The sequence below is a fragment of the Orcinus orca genome, chromosome 8 (assembly GCF_937001465.1).
Source record: "Orcinus orca chromosome 8, mOrcOrc1.1, whole genome shotgun sequence".
Taxonomy (NCBI): Eukaryota; Metazoa; Chordata; class Mammalia; order Artiodactyla; family Delphinidae; genus Orcinus; species Orcinus orca.
In genome coordinates, this window is record NC_064566.1 from 48,286,689 (window position 1) to 48,306,806 (window position 20,118).

General features: G+C 56.6%; 2 protein-coding genes across 3 annotated transcripts in view; both read left to right on the top strand.

Moving 5' to 3' along the window:
• Nucleotides 1-12,143, top strand: part of DCHS1 (dachsous cadherin-related 1) — a 35,302-nt gene extending 23,159 nt beyond the window's left edge. For both annotated transcript variants that reach the window (XM_004279231.4, XM_049714155.1), the window contains 16 exons: nt 190-1,215; nt 1,437-1,630; nt 1,841-1,937; nt 2,040-2,197; nt 2,368-3,232; nt 3,328-3,567; nt 3,662-3,787; nt 4,574-4,783; nt 5,803-6,681; nt 6,806-6,919; nt 7,091-7,302; nt 7,392-7,546; nt 7,742-7,872; nt 7,988-8,271; nt 8,599-8,737; nt 9,069-12,143. In XM_004279231.4, coding sequence (XP_004279279.2) covers nt 190-1,215; nt 1,437-1,630; nt 1,841-1,937; nt 2,040-2,197; nt 2,368-3,232; nt 3,328-3,567; nt 3,662-3,787; nt 4,574-4,783; nt 5,803-6,681; nt 6,806-6,919; nt 7,091-7,302; nt 7,392-7,546; nt 7,742-7,872; nt 7,988-8,271; nt 8,599-8,737; nt 9,069-11,680 — 7,442 coding nt within the window. In that variant the 3' untranslated portion in view covers nt 11,681-12,143. The remainder of the gene's footprint in view (nt 1-189; nt 1,216-1,436; nt 1,631-1,840; nt 1,938-2,039; nt 2,198-2,367; nt 3,233-3,327; nt 3,568-3,661; nt 3,788-4,573; nt 4,784-5,802; nt 6,682-6,805; nt 6,920-7,090; nt 7,303-7,391; nt 7,547-7,741; nt 7,873-7,987; nt 8,272-8,598; nt 8,738-9,068) is intronic.
• A 774-nt stretch (nt 12,144-12,917) lies between these two features.
• On the top strand, nt 12,918-19,498 carry TPP1 (tripeptidyl peptidase 1). Its single transcript, XM_004279232.4, has 13 exons — nt 12,918-13,001; nt 13,117-13,188; nt 13,452-13,591; nt 14,421-14,571; nt 14,778-14,905; nt 15,007-15,218; nt 15,400-15,598; nt 15,728-15,916; nt 16,156-16,225; nt 16,654-16,774; nt 16,859-17,017; nt 17,186-17,311; nt 17,485-19,498. Exons 1-13 carry the CDS (start codon nt 12,958-12,960, stop codon nt 17,623-17,625), a joined length of 1,752 nt encoding a protein of 583 aa, XP_004279280.1. The 5' UTR covers nt 12,918-12,957; the 3' UTR covers nt 17,626-19,498.
• The last annotated feature ends 620 nt before the right edge of the window (nt 19,499-20,118 follow it).

A 20,118-nucleotide genomic window follows, 5' to 3' on the forward strand; every position in this document is an offset into this window, starting at 1 on the left:
CTTCATCCCCAGGTACACGAATGTCACCCTGGTGCCACCCAGCTTCTCTGCCAACACCTGCCCCTCCCCCTAATACTTCGAAAGGCCCAGGTGTGGGCACTGCCTAGCCCTTTTGGGGATCGGAGTCTGGGCTCCAACTCAATAGGTGCCCCCCCATCTCTTTTCTGACCCTTCTTTCCTCTTCCCTAGGTCGCCTGGGGCCTGTGACCCTCACCCTATCAGGTGGGGATCCCCGAGGACTCTTCTCCCTAGATGGGGCCACAGGGCTGTTACAAACGCTTCGAGCTCTGGACCGGGAGCTGCTGGGACCAGTGCTAGAGCTGGAGGTACGGGCAGGCAGTGGAGTGCCCCCGGCTTTCGCCGTAGCTCGGGTGCGTGTGCTGCTGGATGATGTGAATGACAACTCCCCTGCCTTCCCTGCACCTGAAGACACGGTGTTGCTGCCGCCAAGCACTGCCCCAGGGACTCCCATCTATACACTGCGGGCTCTGGACCCCGACTCAGGCGTTAACAGTCGAGTCACCTTTACCCTGCTTGCTGGGGGTGGCGGGGCCTTCACTGTGGACCCCACCACAGGCCACATACTGCTTATGGGACCTCTGGGGCCTCCAGGGGGGCCAGCCCATGAACTGGAGCTGGAAGCCCGGGATGGCGGCTCCCCACCCCGCACCAGCCACTTTCGACTGCGGGTGGTGGTACAGGACTTGGGGACCCGTGGGCTGGCTCCCCACTTCGACAGCCCTACCTACCGTGTGGACCTGCCCTCAGGCACCACCCCTGGAACTCAAGTCCTGCAAGTGCAGGCTCGAGCACCAGATGGGGGCCCTGTCACCTACCGCCTTGCAGCAGATGGGCCAAGTAGCCCCTTTGGCCTGGAGCCACAGACTGGGTGGCTCTGGGTGCGAGCAGCACTGGACCGTGAGGCCCAGGAGTTATACACGCTGAAAGTAACGGCAGTGTCTGGGTCCAAAGCTGAGTTGGGGCAGCAGACAGCCACAGCCACCGTGAGGGTCAGCATCCTCAACCAGAATGACCACAGTCCCCGCTTGTCTGAGGAGCCCACCTTCCTGGCTGTGGCTGAGAACCAGCCCCCAGGGACCAGTGTGGGCCGGGTCTTTGCCACTGACCGAGACTCAGGACCCAATGGACGTCTGACCTACAGCCTGCGACAGCTGTCAGAAGACAGCAAGGCCTTCCGCATCCACCCCCAGACTGGTGAGCACTGGGACCCAAAATCTGAGAGCCCATAGCCTCATCCTCTGACTGGGTGAGCACCCAGACACGCTCCCCAGAGCCTGGCCACGAGGACCAGGACTGAGCTAGAGTTTTACCCGGGCATTCCCTTCCACACTCCCCAAACCCCGGCCTCTCATGGACCTCAGGCTCTGCATCCCTACCTACCCCATACATGATCTCTGTCTGTCCTGCACTCCCAGGAGAGGTTACCACACTCCAAACTCTGGACCGTGAGCGGCAGAGCAGCTACCAGCTCCTGGTGCAGGTGCAGGATGGGGGGAGCCCACCCCGCAGTGTCACAGGCACCATACACATTGCAGTGCTCGACCTCAATGACAACAGCCCCACCTTCCTGCAGGCTTCAGGGGCTGCTGGTGGGGGCCTCCCCGTACAGGTATGTGAAGCTGCAGTACTCTGCCCTGAAGAAGTAAGAGGGTAAATGGGTCTCTGCTTAGAACTGTAGGTGTAAGTAAGAGAGTCTGCGTCTTGGAACAGGTTTGAGAGCAAAAACAGGGCTCTGCCTGAACATAGGTGATGGGAACTCCATCCTGAGTTGTCTCAAGAACAGGAAGGAGACAACTGTAGATGAGTTGTGTTCCCACAGGTACCAGATGGTGTGCCTCCAGGAACGCTGGTGACAACTCTGCAGGCCAGGGATCCGGACGAGGGGGAGAATGGAACAATCCTATACATGCTAACTGGTACGGGGGCTGGAGAGAAGGGAGTTGGTGGGTGATGGCAGGCCCTCATGACATGCCCAGCTCTGGAACCCAAGGCCTCGCCCTTCCTCTGCCTGTCCCCAGGTCCTGGCTCAGAGCTCTTCTCTCTGCACCCTCACTCAGGGGAGCTGCTCACTGCAGCACCCCTGACCCGAGCAGAGCGGCCTCACTATGTGCTGACGCTAAGTGCTCACGACCAAGGCAGCCCCCCTCGGAGCTCCAGCCTCCAGCTGCTGGTGCAGGTATGGCTGCCCTTCCTCCAATCTGTCCACGTCTCCTTGGTCACCAGTGTGGGCACCCTCTCCTCTAGTCAGGCCACTCTGACCGCCCTTCCTGCTACTCAGCAGGCCAGCCCAGATTCCCTTTTACATGGGTCCGCCTGATTCCGTACTCCCTCCTGGGTCCACAACAGGTGCTTCCCTCAGCTCGCTCGGCTGAGCCTCCGCCGGAACCCTCAGACCCAGACCCGGCCGCACCTGTGCCTGTCGTGCTGACCGTGACAGCAGCCGAGGGCCTCCAGCCCGGCTCTCTGTTGGGCTCGGTGGCGCCGCCAGAGTCGGCGGGAGTGGGCGCACTCACCTACACACTGGTGGGCGGCGCGGACCCGGAGGGCACTTTCGCGCTGGACGCGGCCTCCGGGCGCTTGTACCTGGCGCGGCCCCTGGACTTCGAGGCGGGCCCGGCGTGGCGCGCGCTCACAGTGCGCGCCGAGGGGCCGGGAGGCGCGGGCGCGCGGCTGCTGCGAGTGCAGGTGCGCGTGCAGGACGAGAACGAGCATGCGCCGGCCTTCGCGCGTGACCCGCTGGCTCTGGCGCTTCCGGAGAACCCAGAGCCGGGGGCGCCGCTGTACACTTTCCGCGCGTCGGACGCCGACGGCCCGGGCCCCAACAGCGACGTGCGCTACCGTCTGCTGCGCCAGGAGCCGCCCGTGCCCGCGCTTCGCCTGGACTCACGCACCGGGGCGCTCAGCGCCCCGAGAGGCCTGGACCGGGAGACCACTCCCGCTCTGCTGCTGCTCGTGGAAGCCACCGACCGGCCTGCCAATGCCAGCCGCCGCCGCGCAGCACGCGTTTCCGCGCGCGTCTTTGTCACGGATGAGAATGACAACGCTCCGGTCTTTGCGTCGCCCTCACGTGTGCGCCTCTCTGAGGATCAGCCGCCGGGGCCCGCAGCGCTGCACGTGGTAGCCCGGGACCCGGACCTGGGCGAGGCTGCACGCGTGTCCTATCGCCTGGCAGCTGGCGGGGACGGCTACTTCCGGCTACACCCCAGTACCGGTGAGTTGGGCCGGGGGTGGGGGTGGGGACGAGGAGGGTGCTGATGTGGGGCGAGTGTTGAGGTTTCCTTCCAACCCGCCCTACCGCTCAACTAGGAGCGCTGTCCGTGGTGCGGTCCCTGGACCGTGAACAGCGAGCTGAATTCTTGCTGACTGTGGTGGCCTCCGACCACGGCTCCCCGCCGCGCTCAGCCACACAGCTCCTGACTGTCAGTGTTGCCGACGTCAACGACGAGGCACCCACTTTCCAACAGCAGGAGTACAGCGTCCTCTTGCGTGAGAACAGCCCGCCTGGCACATCTCTGCTCACTCTGCTGGCAACCGACCCAGACCTGGGTAAGGCCTGGGGGGATGGGTTGAAAGAGGGATGGACTGGGTCAAGAAAGGATATATTCACCCTCTGATCTTCCCCCACGCTGCCCCTCCTCAGGGGCCAATGGGCAAGTGACTTATGGAGGCATCTCTGGCGAAAGCTTCTCCCTGGACCCAGACACTGGAGTTCTTACAACTCTTCGGGCCCTGGATCGGGAGGAGCAGGAGGAGATCAATCTGACAGGTGCGCGTTTGCAGGATCCCCAAAGCCTGAGGCGCTGTAAACAGCAGTGTTACGTGGGCAGGACCCGCAAAGTACATTTTATAAGCTTACAGCACAGTTTCTATTATATATATATATATTTTTTTATTTTATTTTATTTTATTTATTTATTTTTGCGGTACGCGGGCCTCTCACTGTTGTGGCCTCTCCCGTTGTGGAGCACAGGCTCCGGACGGGCAGGCTCAGCAGCCATGGCTCACGGGCCCAGCCGCTTCGCGGCATGTGGGATCTTCCCGGACCGGGGCACGAACCCGTGTCCCCTGCATCGGCAGGCGGACTCTCAACCACTGCGCCACCAGGGAAGCGCTCTATTATATTTTTAATCCTTTTGGGGAGTCAAGAGTTTGGCAGAGTGCAAGTTGAACTGACGTCTAGGCTGTCACCAGTGTGATCACGCTCTCAAATGCATAATGTCGCAGCTATGCCCTCTAGGGTTCCCTCAGGTTACACTGCAGCCGTTTAACAGAGGAGCAGGTGGATATTGAGTACCAAAGAGATTAAGTAACTTGCTTAGGCTAACACAACTTGGAAGTGGCAGAGCTGGGACTTGAACTCAGATCTTTTGTTACCTCACTTAGTGCCTTTTCTGTCACACCACCACATATATGTATGTGTGCCTGTGTGCTTGTGGGGTGTGGAGAGAGGGACATATTCTGATTTTTGTGTGCACCTGGGGAACACTATGTGGTGTGGATTCCTCCATGGGACGGGAGCAGGCTGGATCTCACTGATTTTGCTTCCCGATAGTGTATGCCCGGGATGGGGGCTCACCTCCGCTGTTGACCCATGTCACAGTGCGAGTGGCTGTGGAGGATGAGAATGACCACGCCCCAACCTTTGGGAGTGCCCATCTCTCCCTGGAGGTGCCTGAGGGCCAGGACCCACAGACCCTTACCACGCTGCGGGCCTCTGACCCGGATGTGGGAGCCAACGGGCAGCTGCAGTACCGCATCCTGGGTGAGAACCTTCCCGCACCCACTTGCCCAGGTGTACTCCTTGTTGGCCTGTGTCAGACCCAGCGTGCCCGGGTCTCCTTTTCCTTCTCTTTATGTTTCTGTGTCTCCAAGCATCTATTTCTGTGCCCCTCCAGTTCTTGATCTCCTCTTTGTCTCTTTTTATCTTTTTGTTTCTTTTCTTTCTTGATTGTCTCTCCCTGTAGAGCAGTTGTTCTCAAACTTTTTCGTCTCAGGAACCCTTAACATTCTTAATTTTTGAGAACTGTAAAGAACTTTGGCTTATATGATATCAGCATTTATTGATATAATAAAATGTGAAATAATAATTTAATATATAAAATATATAGTAAACAAATTATATCAGTATTTACAATATTTGATATTAAAGATGAGAAAATTTTAAAATATCATTGCAAAACAAGCCAATGAAGTATACCACTTGCCGTATTTCTGCGTAGGCCCAAGGAAATGTTAGGGTTTCAACTAACAATTTGTTGGACAGTAATGAGGTTACAAAGATTACAGCATGTATAACCGAACGCAAGCCAGCAAAAACGAGTGAATCTCTGAAAACAACACATATTTATGCTCTAAACTTTCTACCTAGAATATTCTGGGAAACACAAGACTACACAAGCACACACATTCCATTAACCATCCAAGTCATGATGTCATCACATGTCATGTAGCATCCGGACCCCACTCTGCATTTGTGAGTTGATGAGAATGAAAAAGTCATACAATGTCTTAGTATTACTATGAAAATAGTTTTGATCTTATGTACTCCCCAAAAGGGTCTCAGGGGAATCCCTGGGGTCTGCAGACCACACTCTTAGAAAAGCTACTTTGCAGTGTCTTTCTTTACCTTCTGTGTTTCTCTTTGTTTCTCTGCCTTTATCCCACTTTCCCTCTTTTCTCTCTCCCTCTCTCTTTCTCTTTCTTTGCCAGGTTGCCTGTAAATCACCCCCACTCCCACGGGCTGACACATGTATGTTTATGTGTGCATGCCCTTCTCTGCAGATGGGGACCCATCAGAAGCCTTTGTTCTGGACCTAGCTTCAGGGGAGTTTGGCACCATGAGGCCACTAGACCGGGAGGTGGAGCCAGCATTCCAGCTGCAGATAGAAGCCCGGGATGGAGGCCAGCCAGCTCTCAGCGCTACTCTGTTTGTGACAGTGACAGTGCTGGATGCTAATGACCATGCCCCCGCCTTCCCTGTGCCTGCCTACTCTGTGGAGGTGCCTGAGGATGCACCTGCAGGGACCCTGCTGCTGCAGCTACAGGCTCATGATCCTGATGCTGGGCCCAATGGCCGCGTGACCTACTACCTGGGTGCAGGTGCAGCAGGAGCCTTCCTGCTGGAGCCCAGCTCTGGGGAATTGCGCACAGCCACAGCCCTGGACAGAGAGCAGTGTCCCAGTTATGCCTTTACCGTGAATGCAGTGGATGGTGCAGCTGCTGGACCCCTAAGCACCACGGTGCCTATCACCATCATGGTGCGCGATGTCAATGACCACGCGCCCACCTTCCCCACCAGTCCCCTGAGGCTGCGCCTGCCCCGCCCAGGCCCTAGCCTCAGTACCCCAACCCTGGCTCTGGCCACTCTGCGAGCTGAAGACCGTGACGCTGGTGCCAATGCCTCTATCCTATACCGGCTGGCAGGCACACCACCTCCTGGCACCACTGTGGACTCTTACACTGGTGAAATCCGTGTGGCCCGCTCCCCTGTATCCCTGGGTCCCCAGGATCGTGTCCTCTTCATCGTGGCAACCGACCTTGGCCGTCCAGCTCGCTCTGCCACTGGTGTGGTCATTGTTGGGCTGCAGGGAGAGTCTGAGCGTGGACCCCGCTTTCCCCGGGCTAGTAGCGAAGCCATGCTCCGTGAGAATGCACCCCCAGGTGGGTGCCCAACCGTGTCGCCCAGCTTTGTATCCCTGGATGGGTTGGGGTTACTAACTAAAAATAGTCCCCAGACTCCCTCCGTCTAGTGCTCACATTTCAACCAATATCATCCCCTCTGCAGGGACTCCCATTGTCTCCCCCAAGGCTATCCATACAGGGGGCTCAAGTGGACCCATCACATACAGCATTCTCAGTGGGAATGAGAAAGGGACATTCTCCATCCAGCCTAGTACAGGTAAGGGGCGGGAGCAGGGGGCTCTGTGAGGGGACAGGCTCCTGGCAGGGGTCCTCTTTGGGCCCGAGGAGTCTCTGGTTGGGGAGAGGCTGCCCTTCAGTAGCAGGCCTCAGACAGGAGGCTCTAGGGCAAGCAAGAGGTCTGTCAGTGATACATTCCACCTCCCTCCAGGAGCCGTCACGGTTCGCTCAGCGGAGGGGCTGGACTTTGAGGCAAACCCACGGCTGCGACTGGTGCTGCAGGCGGAGAGTGGAGGAGCCTTTGCCTTCTCCGTGCTGACCCTAACCCTGCAAGATGCCAACGACAATGCTCCCCGCTTCCTGCGGCCCCACTACGTGGCCTTCTTGCCCGAGTCCAGGCCCTTGGAGGGACCCCTGCTGCAGGTGTGGGGTGTGACGGGAAGATGGGGGGCAGGGCTGGGCGGACTTTGTCTGTGGCCAGCCCAGTGCCAGCAGCCTCCTGCTTTCCCCAGGTCGAAGCAGATGACCTGGATCAAGGCCCCAGTGGACAGATCTCCTACAGTCTGGCCGCATCCCAGCCAGCCCGGGGATTGTTCCGTGTGGACTCAGCCACAGGCACTATCACTACCACAGCTATCCTGGACCGTGAGATCTGGGCCGAAACACGGTGAGGCTTGGGTGGGTCTGTAGACCCTGAGACTCCATCCCAGGTCCATCCAGTTTTGAGCCCCGCACGGAATCCCCTTCAATCCCTAGGCCATGTCTTGAGTTCCCCACCCCCCAGCCTGTCCTGAGCCCTCCTATCCCTGCCCAAGGTTCTCCCTTATCCCCAGGCCCCACCCCGATTGTGCTCTGTGTTCAGGCTGGTGCTGATGGCCACAGACAGAGGAAGCCCAGCCCTGGTGGGCTCAGCTACCCTGACGGTGATGGTCATCGACACCAATGACAATCGCCCCACCATCCCCCAGCCCTGGGAGCTCCGAGTGTCGGAAGGTGAGGACTGGGTAAAGTGAGAGGTACAAAGGGCGGTAGGGAAGCACTTTTCCCCACTCTGGGGCTCCAGGGGCCTCTGGGACCATGCCAAACACACTTGTCCCATGTATTGCAGATGCACTATTGGGCTCAGAGATTGCACAGGTAACAGGGAATGATGTGGACTCAGGACCAGTACTGTGGTATGTGCTGAGCCCTTCTGGGCCCCAGGATCCCTTCAGTGTAGGCCGCTATGGTGGCCGCCTCTCCCTCACGGGCCCCTTGGATTTCGAGCAGCGTGACCGCTACCACCTGCAGCTCCTGGCACATGACGGGCCTCACGAGGGCCGTGCCAACCTCACGGTGCTCGTGGAGGATGTCAATGACAATGCACCCGCCTTCTCACAGACCCTCTACCAGGTACTGATGCCCCCACCTCTGGGCCCAGAGGTTCACAACGGAGGGGAGTGACAAGGCTGGAAGGATCTGAGGTGGGCTGGATGTCAGAACTGACTTGGGGACGGATCTTTGGGGATATAAGACCAGCCTTATAAGTCCTGGGAACTGTGTCCAGGTTCTTCATCCAGTGCCCACAAATGGGGTAAGGTGCACAGTCCAAATTCTAAGGGGCAGATGGGCTCCAAGCTGGGACGGATGCCAAGCAGAGCTCATGAGACCAGGCTCCAGAACATAGGCTGAGTGGGCAGCTGGGACGCTTGGCCTTAAACCCTTGTCCTCACACCCCAGGTGATGCTGCTTGAGCACACACCCCCAGGCAGTGCCATTCTCTTCGTCTCTGCCACTGACCGGGATTCAGGTGCCAATGGTCATGTCTCCTACCACCTGGCTTCCCCTGCTGAGGGCTTCAGTGTTGACCCCAACAACGGTGCGTCCTTCCTGGGATCTACCCCTTATCCTTGACTCTGCTGGGCCATGTTTTGACCTCATTCCTGGAATTTCTTGCCTGAACTCTTAACTCCTAGATCTCTGACCCAGGGAGGACATTTTCTGCCCTTTGTCTCTATTTTAAGCACTGTCCTCACTGCATGCCTAGAAGCCATTCTCTGAATCCTGGAGGCCCCTCTGTAATCTCCTAGCACACAGGCCACTCCCTGGAGTCTGACTTCCGAGGCCATTTCCCAGTCCTCGAAGGGTCACTCTGCTCACCCACAGCCTCTGCTGATGGCATATTTCTCTTCATTCCCTTCTCATCTCAGGGACCTTGTTCACAACAGTGGGGACAATGGCCTTGGGCCATGAAGGGCCAGGAGTGGTGGATGTGGTGCTGGAAGCACGAGATCATGGGACGCCGTCTCGGGCAGCACGCACCACAGTGCACGTGCAGCTGCAGGACCAGAACGACCACACCCCGAGCTTCACATTGTCACACTACCGTGTGGCGGTAACTGAGGATCTGCCCCCTGGTTCCACCCTGCTCACCCTGGAGGCCACAGATGCCGACGGAAGCCGCACCCACGCCGCCGTGGACTACAGCATTGTCAGTGGCAACCGGGGCCGAGTCTTCCAGCTGGAACCCCGGCTGGCTGAGACTGGGGAGGGTGATGGACTAGGCCCCCGGGCCCTGGGCTGCCTGGTGTTGCTTGAGCCTCTAGACTTCGAAAGCCTAACCCAGTACAATCTAACTGTGGCTGCAGCTGACCGGGGTCAGCCACCTCGAAGCTCGGCTGTGCCGGTCACCGTCACTGTGCTGGATGTCAATGATAACCCACCTGTCTTCACCCGAGCATCCTACCGTGTGGCAGTACCCGAGGACACACCTGTTGGCGCCGAGCTGCTGCACGTGGAGGCCTCCGACGCCGACCCAGGCCCGCATGGCCTTGTGCGTTTCACCCTCAGCTCAGGCGACCCTTTTGGGCTCTTTCAGCTGGATGAGAGCTCGGGTGACTTGCGACTGGCCCACCCCTTGGACTGTGAGACCCAGGCTCGACATCAGCTTGTCGTGCGGGCTGCCGACCCTGCCGGGGCACACTTTGCTCTGGCACCAGTGACCATCGAGGTCCAGGATGTGAATGACCACAGGCCAGCCTTCCCTCTGGGCTTGCTCAGCACCAGCCTGGCAGAGAACCAGCCTCCAGGCACTCTCGTGACTACTCTGCATGCGACGGATGGCGATGCTGGGGCTTTCGGAAGGCTCCGCTACGACCTGCTGGACGCTGGGCCGGGGCCTGAGGGCCGCGAGGCATTTGCGCTGAACAGCTCAACAGGGGAGTTGCGGGCACGAGTGGCCTTTGACTATGAGCACACAGGAAGCTTCCAGTTGCTGGTGGGTGCTACCGATGCTGGGAATTTGTCAGCCTCAGTCACTGTGTCAGTGCTGGTGACTGGTGAGGATGAATATGACCCAGTGTTCTTGGCTCCAGCTTTCCACTTCCAAGTGCCGGAAGGTGCCCGGCGTGGCCACAGCCTGGGTCACGTGCAGGCCACAGACGAGGATGGAGGCGCTGATGGCCTGGTGCTCTATTCCCTTGCCACCTCTTCCCCCTATTTTGGTATCAACCAGACTACAGGTGCCCTGTACCTGCAGGTGGACAGCCGGGCACCAGGCAGCGGAACAGGCACCTCTGGGGGTGGGGGCCGGACCCGACGTGAGGCACCACGGGAGCTGAGGCTGGAGGTGGTAGCACGGGGGCCTCTGCCTGGTTCCCGGAGTGCCACAGTGCCCGTAACTGTGGACATCACCCACACTGCGCTGGGCCTGGCACCTGACCTTAACCTGCTATTGGTGGGGGCTGTGGCGGCCTCCCTGGGAGTCGTGGTGGTGCTCGCATTGGCAGCCCTGGTCCTAGGGCTGGTGCGGGCCCGGAGCCGCAAGGCTGAGGCGGCACCTGGCCCGATGTCACAGGCAGCACCCCTGGCCAGTGGCTCTCTACAGAAGCTGGGCCGAGAGCCACCCAGCCCACCGCCTTCAGAGCACCTGTATCACCAGACTCTCCCCAGCTATGGTGGGCCAGGAGCTGGAGGACCCTACCCCCGTGGTGGCTCCCTGGACCCTTCACACTCAAGCGGCCGAGGCTCAGCGGAGGCTGCAGAGGATGACGAGATCCGCATGATCAACGAGTTCCCCCGTGTGGCCAGTGTGGCTTCCTCTCTGGCTGCCCGTGGCCCTGACTCCGGCATCCAGCAGGATGCAGATGGACTGAGTGACACATCCTGCGAGCCACCTGCCCCCGACACCTGGTATAAGGGCCGCAAGGCAGGGCTGCTGCTGCCGGGTGCAGGGGCCACTCTGTACCGAGAGGAGGGCCCCCCAGCCGCTGCCACAGCCTTCTTGGGGGGCTGTGGCCTAAGCCCTGCACCCACTGGGGACTATGGCTTTCCAGCAGATGGCAAGCCATGTGTGGCAGGAGCACTGACGGCCATTGTGGCTGGGGAGGAGGAGCTCCGTGGCAGCTATAACTGGGACTACCTGCTGAGCTGGTGCCCTCAGTTCCAGCCGCTGGCCAGCGTCTTCACAGAGATCGCCCGGCTCAAGGATGAGGCTCGGCCGTGTCCCCCGGCTCCCCGTATTGACCCACCACCCCTCATCACTGCCGTGGCCCACCCAGGAGCCAAGTCTGTGCCCCCCAAGCCAGCCAGCACGGCTACAACCCGGGCCATCTTCCCACCAGCCTCTCACCGCTCCCCCATCAGCCATGAAGGTTCCCTGTCCTCAGCTGCCATGTCCCCCAGCTTCTCGCCCTCACTGTCTCCTCTGGCTGCTCGCTCACCTGTCGTCTCGCCATTTGGGGTGGCCCAGGGCCCCTCAGCCTCAGCACTGAGTGCAGAGTCCGGCCTGGAGCCACCCGATGACACGGAGCTGCATATCTAGCTGTGGCCCAGGCTGGGCCCCGACCTGGGATGCGCACAGTGTCCCCAATGCAGGCCCCATCTGAGCCTGCCCTGGGCAGCCTCGGACCATGATTGGCCGCGGGGGAGGCCAGATCCCCACCCCAGAGTCCTCCAGTGGGGACAGGTCTCACGTCTCACCCTGGCCCTGTCAGAGCACCAGCAACACGAGGCCCTGTTGGGCACTGACCTGTGGCCGGGTCCGGTGTGGAGAGAAAGATGATGAAGTAGGCAGCAGCCCTTGGGTCCTCCTCAGTGAGGGCTTCTTGCCCTGTGCCAGCACCCTGAGATGGAGCTGAGACTTTATTTATTGGGGGGTAGGGGGAATGGGGGCAGTCCCTCTAACTTGTTTGGGCCCAGCTCCTTTGGGTTCCACTGACACCCCTGCCCAGAATCAAGTGCCAATTCTCACTCTGGAGCCTTAATAAACTGCAGTTTGTACCCAGTGTCCGGCTCTGCTCTGTGGGGGCCGTAGGGGTGGGGGGATGATGGGAAGCCACCTGGCACACTGTGGACACCTCAGGAGTCACAGAAGCTGGTGGACACAGGGGCATCTAGGGTGGGAGCGAGTGGGGATGGCACTGGGAGCCCGAGCCCAACCTGAGGCTATCACATCTCTCTGCAGTTGACCTTTCCCTCTAACGGGGGCAGGAGGCCAGAAGACGGCAGACAGCAGGGGCTTGCTTGTGGCAGTGACCTAGAGAGGGGTTGGCTGGCTGGGGAGAGATCTTGGAGATGACCAGCTCTAGGCCTAAGGGTCTTCAGGGAGGTGGGGGTGGGTACAAGAGCAGCCATGTGGTGTATTTGTTTTCCGTGGGGCCCCTATATACTCGCGTGTAATAAGGGCACACATTTGTTGAGCCTTTGCCATGTGAGGCTCTCTGCTGAGGGGTCCACCTGCTTTATCTCTGTAAATTTTCACTGCAACCCTCTGAGGCAGAGCACTTTTAACATAATAGTCTCCATATTCTACATGAAGAAACCTAGGCTCCATACAGCTAGTGAGAACCTGGATCTGTGGGCCTCCAAAGCCCCTTTCTGAAGCACCCCCTACACTGTGGTGAGTCCTGGATTCTGGCAGCAGGTGGGGAGCCCTGAGCTTACCCAGTGTTTGACAGTCCACAGAGGGAGCGTCCGAGGAGCAGCCCCGCCCCTTCTTCAGCATTCAGGACCACCCATTCAAGGGAGGAGCCAGCATCGTCACTAGTTTCTAGGCAGAGACGGGAGGTGGTGCACTATAGGGCTCATGTGATCTGTCACATGACAGCGGATCTGCAGAAAGGCAGAATGGGCCCCCGAGCCTGGTAAGAAACTAGGGGGCCCTGGGAGAAGGGAATCATGTTGGAGGGAGTATATGTTGGAGGGTGGGAACATAATGACAGTCCAGCTCCTGCTGAAACCCATGTGCTGCCCCTGCAGCCTCCTAGGGCTCCTTGCCCTCTTTGTCGCCGGCAAATGCAGTTACAGCCCGGAGCCTGACCAGCAGTGGACGTGAGTTGACTTAGCACTGACAACCCCTACCCCATGGCCTCTCCTGTACCCGTTTTCCTGGTTCTAGCCTCCCTCACCCCCCTTACCAGCTCCTGGTACCCACTCCATAGCCTTATTCCCAGGTTCCCAGATTCAGTCCCCGGTAATCCACCTCCTGTGATCCATATCTGCTTCTGGAATCCTCCCCAAGTTCTAGGTTCTAATGGTGAACCTTCCCATCCCTACTCTAATGAAGGCCATGTGCCTGACCCCTGACCCTACAGGCTGCCACCAGGCTGGGTGTCTCTGGGCCGTGCGGACCCTGAGGAAGAGCTGAGTCTCACGTTTGCCCTGAGACAGCAGAACCTGGAGAGACTGTCCGAGCTGGTGCAGGCTGTGTCAGATCCCGGCTCTTCTCGCTATGGTGCCTGATGGGACTGGGGGCGGGATGTGGGATGCAGTAAAGGGACACAGGACTGGGCTGAGTGTGGGACGGTGCAGGTCATGTCAGGGATGTGCTCTTGGGGCCTGTCGAGGGGGTGGTATAGGACAGATGAATGGCAGTGACCCTCATTAAAGAGTTTCTGAATAAAAAGGTGAATTGGAACTAGAGTGTCCAAAACTAATTCACATTCTTTCCTCCAAAACTTTCCACCTATGTTCATCAGGCTCAAAAACTGAAAGTGGGTATGGTTAAGAGCACAGGCTTGGTGATCAGATCTGGATTCAAATTCTGACTCTACTATTTACCAACTACCAGACAAATGGGGAAGTAGCATCCAGTACATATAAGTGCTCATTACCTCAAATTTCACCTCCCCCCACTAAATTCACTCTCATTTACTCCTCCATTCGACCCTAAGGCTGCCAGTTCCAGCTCTGAAATACTCCACTGTCTCACCATTCCTTGTTGCCACCAACTCAGCTGATTACTCTTTCACCTGGACTGCTGCCAGCCCCCTCACCGGTCTGCAGTCTCTTCCCCTCCACTCTTCTCCCCACTTTACCCGCCACTATGCTCCAGAAGGTCCATGGTTTGCTCCAATGGTCAAGCTGGATGGTGGGCTTCCCCTGCTGGAAGCCCTGCGTGGTGAGGGGGGCAGTCTAAGGTTCACCCGGGAGGTGTATTGATCCACACAGGAGAGCAGTGACTCGCCATCATGTTAAGCTCCAGTGTCTCCTGGTTAAAGTTCAAAAAGGGCAACTTAGAAAAGCAAGGAATGAAGGCAAGAGCCTCTACTGAATCCCTGCAGGAAAGTACCTGACCCTAGAGGATGTGGCTGAACTGGTCCGGCCATCACCACTGACCCTCCACACAGTCCAAAAATGGCTTTTGGCTGCTGGAGCCCGGAACTGCCACTCAGTGACCACACAGGACTTTCTGACTTGCTGGCTGAGTGTCCGGTAAGAGGGAATAATTGCCTCATGGAGGGCACCAATCATCCCATCAGGGAGATTCGTCACCGCAGTGGAAGGGAGCTGAGAGCTTGCCAGGGCCTGTGGGTGAAAACACTTGGGGAGATAACGACTAACTGCCCCGTGATGCTCAGGCAGCCTCCTCAGCTCTGTTCCATGTTTTCTGACCTCTGTTCTCTGATCTCTGACTTCAGACAAGCGGAGCTGCTGCTCTCTGGGGCTGAGTTTCATCACTATATGGGGGGACCTGCAGAGACCCATGTTGTAAGGTCCCCACATCCCTACCGGCTCCCGAAGGCCTTGGCCTCCCACGTGGACTTTGGTAACACCCAGTGGGGTTGGTGGCGGGGGGGGGGGGTCAGTGATAAAATGGGGGGTTGGAGGCTAAAGGATCTCTTCCTCAAGGCTGACTCCTCCCCACAGTGGGGGGGCTGCACCGCTTTCCCCCCACATCAACCCTGAGGCAACGCCCCAAGCCACAGGTGCCAGGGACTGTTGGCCTACACCTGGGGGTGACCCCAGGGACTGTTGGCCTACACCTGGGGGTGACCCCATCTGTGATCCGTGAGCGGTACAACTTGACGGCACAAGACGTGGGCTCTGGCACGACCAACAACAGTCAAGCCTGTGCCCAGGTGAGCCACGCGGAGAGCCTCAGGGTCCTTACCACCTCCCCAAGGTGCCTGACCAGCTGACTCTCTGACTCTAACCCCTGGGCTCTCACCCCCAATCCTGTGATCTGGGACAGTATCCCCTGACCTGACCCTTGGGGCTGTGTCCTCTGACCCATGATATCGCCTCTGATTCCCTCCATAGTTCCTGGAGCAGTATTTCCATGAGTCAGACCTGGCTGAGTTCATGCACCTCTTCGGTGGGAGCTTTGCACACCAGGCATCAGTAGCCCGTGTGGTCGGACAGCAGGGCCGGGGCCAGGCCGGAATCGAGGCCAGCCTAGATGTAGAGTACCTGATGAGTGCTGGCGCCAACATCTCCACCTGGGTCTACAGTAGCCCTGGTACTGCCAAGGGGACTGGCTGGTGGGGATAGAGGTGGGGGTGAGTGGTGGTCTTTGCTTCCCCAAGGGAATCCCGTGAGCTCCAGGGAGATCCTGACAACCTCCCAAATGACTGCCTTTATGCCCCAGGCCGGCATGAGTCACAGGAGCCCTTCCTGCAGTGGCTCCTGCTGCTCAGTAATGAGTCAGCCCTGCCACATGTGCACACCGTGAGCTACGGAGATGACGAGGACTCCCTCAGCAGCGCCTACATCCAGCGGGTCAACACCGAGCTCATGAAGGCTGCTGCTCGGGGTCTTACTGTGCTCTTTGCCTCAGGTGACCTCCTACTCTAAACCTAGACTCCCACACCCACCCAGCCTCAGAACTTTGACCCCGCAGTGACTCCTGGACCTGATCTCTATCTCATAATCTGAACTCAACAGGGACCACTGACCTGACCTCAACTCTGACCTCTTGCAGTAATGACTAACACTTGAATTTCCTCTCCGACATCTGAACCCACATTCCAAACTCTGACCAATTAAACTGAGTGGCAAACTTGGTCTCTCTCCCAGGTGACAGTGGGGCTGGGTGTTGGTCTGTCTCGGGAAGACACCGGTTCCGTCCCAGCTTCCCTGCCTCCAGGTAAGCACCCCAGTCCACCACTTGCCTGTGGCCACCAATTCATCTATGTCCTCATGATCTGGAACCTTTGTCTTGATCACACCAGGTGCTCCTGTGGCCCAACCCTCAACTTTACCTGCACCCCCCTCTTCTTCCTGTAGGTCGCAGGCCCCGAGTCTCCTGAGTAGGACATAGCTCCCAGTGTTCCACTTCCTCAGTCTCCAGGCATTTTAGGGGGAGATTTGGTGGGTGTTCCGTAGGAAAAAGTGTGCAGTCACCTCAGGCCATGCTTTGAGGACCCAAGATCTCTCAGTCATCCCCATGTACATACTTCACCAGAGTGCTTCCCCAGTCCCTCCAGCAAGACCCAGACCCATACTCACCCATCCCCATGCATTTTGGAGGTGCCCTTTGGACCCTGCAATCTGAATGCTGTCTTCTGTCCTCAGCCCCTATGTCACCACGGTGGGAGGCACATCTTTCCAGAATCCTTTCCGAGTCACAGATGAGGTTGTTGACTATATCAGTGGTGGCGGCTTCAGCAATGTATTCCCACGGCCTTCATACCAGGTATGTGTGTGTTTGTGTGGATGGAGGGGGGACGGGTGGGATCCTCAGTTCAGCAGATGATACTCACTCAAGAATGCCTTTTAGGAGGAAGCTGTAGCCCAGTACCTGAGCTCCAGTCCCCACTTGCCACCATCCAGTTACTTCAATGCCAGCGGCCGTGCCTACCCAGACGTGGCTGCACTCTCTGATGGCTACTGGGTGGTCAGCAACCATGTGCCCATTCCATGGGTGTCTGGCACCTCGGTGAGAATTAGCCTGGCTCCAAACCCCCACCCAGGGACTACCCTCACCCTCCACCCCCAAGACCTTACACCCAGAACCCCTGATTCCTCAGAGACCTCTGATCCATCCCTCCCAAAAAGTCCAATCACTCTGAACCCCTAACCTCTACTTGTACCCTCACCCTTGCAGGCCTCTACTCCAGTGTTTGGGGGACTCCTATCCCTGATAAATGAACACAGAATCCTCAGAGGCCTCCCCCCTCTTGGTTTTCTCAACCCACGGCTCTACCAGAAGCATGGGGAAGGACTCTTTGATGTGAGTTTGGAAGAGAGGGGTGTGGCCACTTACGTAAGAGTATGTCGAGTGTTAAGATGAACTTGAGGACAATTCTGATGGGGTGGGATAGCCTCTGGAATGTGAATACAAGGTGAGGTGCTGCAGTCTCCTAGTATCAGCAAGCCGGGATCTGATGCCCACCTTCTCCCTAGGTAACACGTGGCTGCCATGAGTCCTGTCTGAATGAAGAGGTGGAGGGTCAAGGTTTCTGCTCTGGCCCTGGCTGGGATCCTGTGACAGGCTGGGGAACACCCAACTTCCCAGCTCTGCTGAAGACACTAATTAACCCTTGATCCTTTCTTGCTAGAAGAGTGGGCCTGTCCACTGCCCCACAGCCGGTGGCTTGGTCCCTGGTTCTGCACTGTTGGGAGCCCTGCTAAACCCTCAACTGTTGACTGCTGCAGCTTATCTCCCTAACCCAGAAATGCTGTGAGCTTGACTTGACTCCCAACGCTACCTGCTCCCTTATACTCAGGTACCCCTGCCCCTGGCCCAGGTTCCTCTACAGATGCTATAACCTGCACTGTTTGGGAGCGTCCTCCGCACACCGCCCCCTCTTCCATTTCTTCTTTTATTTTTTTTTCAACTTTTTTTTTCAGTTGTTTACACTGTCTGTGTAGTACACTATTTCACTTCATCTTCACTCCTCAATTCATTGCCATGAGACCTCTGCTCTTATTTTTCACTCTTTCCTCCCCTGAGAAACACTGAGAAATGAATGCCTCCCTGCTGCTTCATCCAGTGGACACTTCCCAATCTTTGCTTTGTGGGCTGTCACAGTAGTCTACTGCCTCTCCTTCCTTAGCGCCTAGTGCTTAACTTCTCCTCTGACCACTCCCTATTCCTCCTTCATTCCCTCTTCCCTCTTTCTCTTTCTCTGCTTCCTCATCGAATGTTGTTGTATTTCATTGCTCCATCCTTAGTCTTTTGCTCTTCTCACTCTACTCATTGACCCTGGAACAAATCAATCACTGGCATCCACAGCCATCACCATCTCCCTACATCAGAGTTTTTATCCAACAGTGATCGATACCTCAAAAGTAATATGTGTGATACTCAATATTTCATCTCCCTTCTTCCCAATCCCAAACTGTTCTCTTCTGTTTCTTCTTTGTAAATGACACTATGCTTCTTCCAACCAAGCCAGAAACCTAAAGTGTCATCCTAGACTCCCTTTTCCTCACCTCCTCCCATCATCATCTTCAATCAACAAGTCCTGCTGACTTTAAAACTCTTAAATATATCTTTACCAATCCACAAGTCCTGCCATTTGTATTTCCTAAGTATATCTAGAACTCATCGAACTCTCTCCATCTCTACTGCTACGACATTAGCCCTGAGCCATATTCCCTCTCCTCTGAATTGAGGAGGCCCTTGCAAGAAGTGTCCTTACTTTCCGCCCTTCCCTAAACCATCTACCAGAGTAAGATGCAAATCCCATAAGGTCATTTACTTGATTAAGACCCTTCAAAGATTACTGGATATAGTTCAGGCTTTTTATCATGACTTAAAAACCTAATCCCTTACTTGCCATTTGTTCCTGAGTAACAAATTGTTTATCCTTTCCTGCCCTCCCCACAGACACTTTCACTTTTGCTCAAGATATTCTGGGCCCTAACATTACACCTGGCTCCCTTTGCCTGGTTGACTTACAGAATTCTTTCGAGAGTCAGCTCAGAAGTCACCTTCTCGTGTGAACCTTTTGGCTCCCTGAAGCTAGTTGATTTTTGTATGACAGAAAAATCCTAGATTCTTGAAAACAAACCTGTTTGATTCTTGGTTCTGATATAGACTAGGCGAGAGCCTTGGACAAGTAAGTTCAACTCTCTGAAGCTTTTTCCTCATCTGTTATGTGAGGATATTGATACCTGCCTCTAATATTCAGGGAATCATTAAACGGGATAAAGTTAATAGAATGCCTAACACACAGATACAGGCAGCAGCTGTTAGTTCCCTTCCTCCCTTGCACTGTACGCTCTGTGTCTACCTCCAGTATTTAAACCCCCATATATTGTTGAAATGGCCAGTTAACTCTTTGCCTCCCTTTCCAAGACTATTGGTGCCTAGAGGACTAGAACCTTGTCCTACTTAACTTTGTATTTGCAGGCCCTAGCTCAGGACTGGCAAATAGGAATTAAATAAATGTTTGCTGCATTGAAAAACCCACTCTTTCACTAGCTGTGATTTTTCAGATCTTGTTTATTCAGGCTGAAAGACAGCCGTCCCTCTGTATCCTCACATACCACAGCCACAGATTCAACCAACCATGAATTGAAGATATTAAAAAAAAAAAATTCCAGGAAGTTATAAAAAGCAAAACTTGAATTTACCAGCAACCATTTACATAGCATTTACATGGTATTAGATATTATAAGTAATCTAGAGATGATTTAAAGTATACAGTGCAAATACTATGCCATTTCATATAAGGGACTTGAGCATCCATGGGTTTTGGTATCCATGGCGGGGGAGGGGGGGAAGGGGGACAGGGGGTTTGGGGGAGGGTCCTGGAACCAATACTGCCCACCCCTCACCACCTATACGGAGGGTGGACTGTACCTCCCTCCCCATCTGCAGCAGCACTTTCTCCTGTTGCCCTCACTTCTTTGGGCAGCTGCCAGCGAGAGAGGCTATCCAACTCCACTACAAACCCTTAAAAGGCTGAATAAAGGGACTAGGAAGGATGCAGACTGGCAGGCGACCAACGGTCGAGAGGTGTCGGGGCGATGGGCCCCAAAGCCAGGTTTTCGGGCGTCAGGCTGGGTGAGGGGTCCCAGACCTACGGA